This window comes from Ylistrum balloti, unplaced genomic scaffold (genome assembly GCF_031769215.1).
Source record: "Ylistrum balloti isolate Yb309-2 unplaced genomic scaffold, AGI_CSIRO_Ybal_v1 Utg369992, whole genome shotgun sequence".
NCBI lineage: Eukaryota > Metazoa > Mollusca > Bivalvia > Pectinida > Pectinidae > Ylistrum > Ylistrum balloti.
Genome location: NW_026782074.1, coordinates 1,128,730 through 1,134,993, shown reverse-complemented (window position 1 = coordinate 1,134,993; position 6,264 = coordinate 1,128,730). Strand labels below are relative to the sequence as shown.

Here is a 6,264-nt window from a genome sequence, read left to right as displayed (position 1 = left end):
AAGGTCATTAATGAAGCCTAGTTCACACATTGCTTATCTTACTTTCTCCCACCTCTGCCTACATGGGATACACATATCCCATGTGGATAACTCTATTCAACATGAGTGCACTAGGTGACCTTTTCTGTTATGACATCACAGTAAGATGACAATGTTGCATTATGAAGCCAGAATAAAAAGCATGTCATAGCATTGCTTGTTTGTTCATGGCAATCTTTTCCTCAGTAATTGACTCCATCTCAAAAACAAAATAAATTATTACACGAGCTCCTGATAAAGAAATTGCAGTGTTCTTTAAATATGAAGTATACCTATGGCATAGCATACTTTTTTCCCCGATCTTTTCATATATGGATGTAGTTTGTATGTTTGTCACATAGAAATTGTGCTATATTAAGCACTGCACTTGATCAGCATTGTTGTTATCAAATATTTGTGTAAAACATGGGAGAAAAATAGTTAACCAAAGCCAGTTGTGTGGGGTAATGGGTATTCTATACCCTTGGATAGTGAATAAAATAGTAAAGATAACCATTTGAAGATGGTAATAAGGCTTGTAAATCTTAACCATACAGTTTTATATATTTTCTCTCAAAGATAATATCAGTACACAATACTGAGGTATCCTGAGGAAGATCAGGACATGTTTACTCAGAACTAGTTTGAATGTGATATATAAAGGCGTACCTCTAGGTTTGAAAATTGGTCATTGTCCATAAACTCACTGACCATGAACTTTCTTAGGGTTGCGTCAGCATATCCTACTCCAACAAGCTGCAAAATTAAAAAGTTAAAAGTTAATTTTACTTTATGTTCTGACAGCTAACACTCTATATATGTTGAAGGGACATCATGTTGAAGTAATTTTTGTCTCTATTTTTCCTGAATTCTAGGTTAATATAAGTGTTACAGGTCCTTTTGGTTAAAGTTGTCAGAATTTGCTGAGAAATAAACTTAAAAAATAGAAAAATCCTTACAGAAAACATTTCAGCAAATTACAGTCCTCCACTCAATGTGAAATATGCCAAAACTGCACTGCAAGTGTACCCATGACCAAAGTCAGAAGTACTAGTGACAACTAGTAATTAGTTAACTTTTTCTTTGATGCAGGTCAAAAGTAAAAATTTAGGTCAGAATAATAAAAATACACTGCTTCACCAAAGTGATCCAATATCCCAAGTATGAAGTTTTAGTGCCTTGCCGTGCAAGAGATATACCGAAACTAAGTATGTAGATATATATTTACTTTCAAAGTAATAAAACAGATCCGTTCAGACTCTCAAGGTGAAAATATTATACCCTTTGGCCTGTGTCAGTGCCAATCTTCACAGCTATTACTCCTGCAGAAGTAGACATGTCTGTGTTCCCAAACAGGATTTCCTCAAACTGTGTCAGATTACCAGGTGATGCCTGCCAACAAAACCATATAATATTGTTAATTTGATTAATAAAGCAACTCAATACTACTTTCCATTCAAATCTACCTTTAAAGCAAATTGGACTGCATAACTATGCAAGATGATTTCTTCATTCAATGCATATTTGCAATATTACAAAATAACCCTGTGAAACTTGTTCTTATATGTAGTTACAACAGGTGTATATCTACTGCAAGCCATGCTACAGTTCTGTGCAATTTTACGCTGTGTAAGCCCAACTTAGACAGTCTACAATATCAAGAAGTCTCAAACCAAAAAGAATCCAGAAGAAAATATTTCTCCTACATCATGTGTGATCAATCAGTACATTTTTTTTCCCTTTTTTTTTTTTTTTTTGTGTAGATTTGACAAAAATGTGACAACTTGACATCAATGGTGGAAATCTTTACCTTGAATGCCAGGGACCAGTCATTGTTTTTGGAGCCACCTTTGTTCCTGTATACCTCCACACGGTACTGTCGTACCAGCAAGAGATCCCGCACCAATGCCTCAAAATTCATCTTGCTCAGAACTACAGACTCCAGTTTTCTTTCACCTAATAGTCAAAATACAAAATCATTTGTAAATGATTTATCTTGAGCAACATTAAATTTCATTTAATTCGATTTCAACGAGAATGATGAACTCAAATTTTTGTGGAAAAAATTAGAAATACTATCCTTTGAAATATGTTTGAAAGAATTTACAATCTGACTTAATATTGTTATAGCAAAATATTTTTTTTTGAAAAACATGAAATGAAGTGATATGTAACAAGCACAACTTAAGACAAAATTCCTTTATCAACATTGAAACACTGAATTCACTAGGTCTTTTTTATTATATTACCAGATCTTTGAAACTTGAAATGTGTTTCATAATAAATAAAGTCAAATACTTCATATAAATAACATGTCACCAAAACATTGACTTTTGTCAGTGAGACATCTAGTAATAGGGAGAGTCATCACAGAGTTGAAAAAACTTGAACCTAATTAACTATCGATAGTTAATGAAACTGTTCACAAATACAAAATGACAGAGATGAAATAACAGTACTAACTTGTACACAACTTTCAAAATCAAATTGCAAAGATTTTGCAGGTGTAATGAAAACTTCTGTAACATTGTCAAAGGACATTTTCACACATTTACCTGCTCCAAGCATTTTGATGACACCTGCAGTTTTGTAAACATCCTTGGCAACAAACACAGCATCCAGTCCATGGACAGTGTAGTAGTCCTTCAACAGTTAAAAAATAATTTGTCCACTTTTTTTTTTCAATTTTCCCAAGCATTTTTTTTCAATCTAAAATCAACATATCATTGAATGAATTCACATTTTACCATGTATTGGTTATTACTTTAATGGTAAAAAAAAATCGTAACAACAAGGTTGAGTCATTGTTGTTATGAACTCATGGATACTGAACATGTACACATGTATATTCATTTATTATATCAAACTATATATATACACATAGAAAATACTTACATTTCGGTCAAAAACACGAAGGGTAGTACTTGATTTCTGAAGATGAAAAATAGAAAAATACCATGAAATGTGTTTAAGCTAATCATAAGGCTTAACAATACTTTCCAGGCATTCTTTACTTGATACTAAGTGTGAAGTTGTGACAAAATACAACACAAGCACTTCCTTGCCAACAATTATGAAAATTTTACTGAAACAGGACAGTCAAAAGGATCAGAAATTTCTTCATGGATATGATTAATGCTATAAGATTTCCCTATATCCACAAAGGTTAAGTCTAAGGTTCCCTAACTATGATTGTAATCGATTCCCTTGTTGAACTGTCCAGCTGTTTCACTTAATGAAAAACTGTGTGTGACACAAAACTTCAGAAGCTCAGGTTATCAGGATCTCTAATGTTCAGAGTAGCTAGATCTAGACTGTCAAATCTGGAATATGTTTGTAAATGATAGATAGGCTAAAGTGTCCCCAATGTGATTTAATTATCACTATAAACAAAGTTTGGCATGCTTTATGACTCATTTCTGCTTTAAATTAATTAACTTGTACACTAGATAGTATAAGAACTCTTTTTGAAAAAATTGTTAATGTAGCTTATTTTAAAGAAAATTAAACAATACTATCTCAAGTGTCTTTGTGATTCACCAAAAACCAGAAGTTCAGTTACATTTCTGAAACCTATACGAACTCATTTTAAGGAGAGCAATTTAAGTTTGAGCGTTGATCTGTGTACATCATTTGGGGAAATATCAATTGTACACTGATTAACAGTTTTTTTAAATGTCTTGTTGCAGTGTGAATTTATTCTGAAACATTTATGTATTTGTTACAATTCAACAATGTACTATTTTGCTAACATGATACTATACCTAAGGGGACCGATACTGAAGTGTCAATGCAATAATATATGTTGTACAACATGAAAATAAAAAAACCAAATTACCTCTGGTAATGATCTGTGAAATGAGAGAAATCCCTGCTCTTGTATACCATCTGGAAAACAATCAGTTATTTTGTTTTTATCAAAAAGTTCAAATGGGATAAAAAAAAACGCACATTAAAACTAAACATGGGTTGTCAACCAATGGAATATCAATATATGAAAAAAATCTACATAACTTGCAACGATACTGCATTTCATGGATTCTAATTAGGCAGTTTACAATATAACCTTATAATTGTTTTTCAGCAATAAGATCCTCGGACTTTGCTTCAACTTGCATTTCTTGTATCACAAAATCATACTATATAACATTTTTAGAAAGCATAGACAAAGTGCATGACCATGAAAGTATCTATTTTTAGTTATGTTCCTATTTTCTTCAATTCCCCTATAAGCATTGGTCAGTCACTGGAGCAAAAAGATTGGAATGGTAATGACTCCACCTGGGCAGATTCAGAGGGAACCCTTGCCTTAAATGCTGTGCGTCACTCTGTTTCCAAGTCGGGACATTCTTTGATAGTGTTCCAGATAAAGAGGATGTTCCAATAATTGTATTTGTCCGAAAGGTTCTTACTATCTAACAAGAGAAATTCTATCTGCAATTTTATACCTTGTCTTAGTCACTGTCAAAAGTAAGAATTCCTGCATATTTAGTATCAGTATATAAACAAAAACTTAGCTAACCATGCATGAGTTGGCAATTGATCATAGCCTTGAGGTAAAGTTGAATTATATAATTTACAACGACACGATTCGTCAACATAGAAAATGATCGATGGAAAGATAAAACATTTCTCTATTAATGAAGATCTATACAAAACAAATCGTAGATTGACCGCCCCATCGAACTGTGTACAGTGTATGAAATCGACAAAGACCGGCCACCCTCTCCCTGACATACATGTAACATCATAATTAGGTGCACGTAGTAAAATCCGTCAATCACCAACCAACACCCACCTCAAATGGGTTACATACAGTCTTTGGGGAGTTAACTGTAAGAAAGATTTGTTAAATATTGTAGATGAACAATTATGTCCAACTTTACTGTCCCTATGATATATGCCTTCGAAGGATCAAATCGTGATGTTTAACGTTATATGAAGTTCGATGTTAACATCAGATATCCGCTTATATAAATATCCGATTTAAGATCGAAGGCATAAAATAGGATTATCGCAATGACTGTGTAACATGATACAATGTATCTATATATATAAGCACATTTTAAAAACGAATTAATATGCTAGTTTGACTGTTTGATAAAATTATCTCATAGAGCAATATTTAATCACAAACAAGATTATTTACCAAGTTGCAACTCTTGTTTTGGTTGAAGAGCCATCTTTTCAGTGAAATACTCGCGGGAAACTTCAGATAAGTCAGCACTTCCTGTTATGGTTTGTTCCAAATTACTTAACCGTCCTAGTAATCCGTTTATATCAATGTAGCAACAGATTTTTATATCTTTTGAAATGTCAGTTTAAGATAGTTGAGTCAAATGTTACATTCATGGTGAGAAATTTACTTCTATAACGTGTAGAAGGAAAAACTATAATAGTGTACACAAACTATTATATATAGACTCTAAAACTTTCCGGAAATGACTATCGACCTTGACCTGAAACACGTGCGTTTGTTTTGGAAGAGCAGACGACAGAGGTAAATTTCATCACATACGTTCAAGAACCATTGTCATTGACTGATTCGATCAGTTCTAACCTACTATCACGTGTTTGATGGCTTTTAGTTAATAGATCAGTTTCGTTGAAGCTAATCCAATATCTTATCGATGTCAGTGACCATTTTCATGTGTTAAGCAATTTTCTGAAGTTAGCATAATGCAAATTGTTTCATATATCATGCTTTCTCTGGTAGGGAGGTCAGCTAAAAAAATGAATCTGAAATGACTCTGGTTTCAATATCATCATCATTTCACTTTCACATTCTCATTCTTCGAAATAGGCTTAACGTGATGAAACATGAAATAGGCACTGCCTAAAAGTGACGTCTCTTTCTGAAGCTCCATAAGAGCCGGTCGCCGGCCAATTTGATCGGCTACTTTGATCATTTGGCGGCCTACACCAATCCAGTTCCGTAATAATGTTCCGTACAAGACTAGATGTACACGGCAGGCCAGCCTCCTACTTTCACTACACAGCCTACTACTAACAAAATTATGGAAAACCCTGTATATATATACATTGGCAATTGAAATATCTAAGTTTGATTAATTTATATTGTTGCTTTACATCCAATTAACAGCAAGGGTCATTTAACGGTGTCTCATCACTGAAAGAAGTAATGAATTGAAGTCCAAATCATAAAAGATGGTCACCAAGATCCCAGGGTCTCTTGTCTTAAAGAATGTGTATAATTATTGTACAAATACATTATTTTATTTTAGC

The 6,264-nt window shown here is 33.2% G+C and overlaps 1 protein-coding gene across 1 annotated transcript; it reads right to left on the bottom strand.

The window, feature by feature from the left end:
- Nucleotides 1–687: 687 nt before the first annotated feature.
- On the bottom strand, nucleotides 688–5,204 carry LOC132548003 (DNA mismatch repair protein Msh2-like; the record flags this gene model as incomplete). Its single annotated transcript, XM_060211817.1, has 7 exons — nucleotides 5,168–5,204; nucleotides 3,857–3,906; nucleotides 2,914–2,949; nucleotides 2,574–2,661; nucleotides 1,829–1,974; nucleotides 1,300–1,410; nucleotides 688–774 (listed from the first exon to the last, which is right to left on the bottom strand). Coding segments are annotated over exons 1-7 (552 nt in total), but the record flags the coding sequence as incomplete, so codon positions are not given.
- Nucleotides 5,205–6,264: the final 1,060 nt, after the last annotated feature.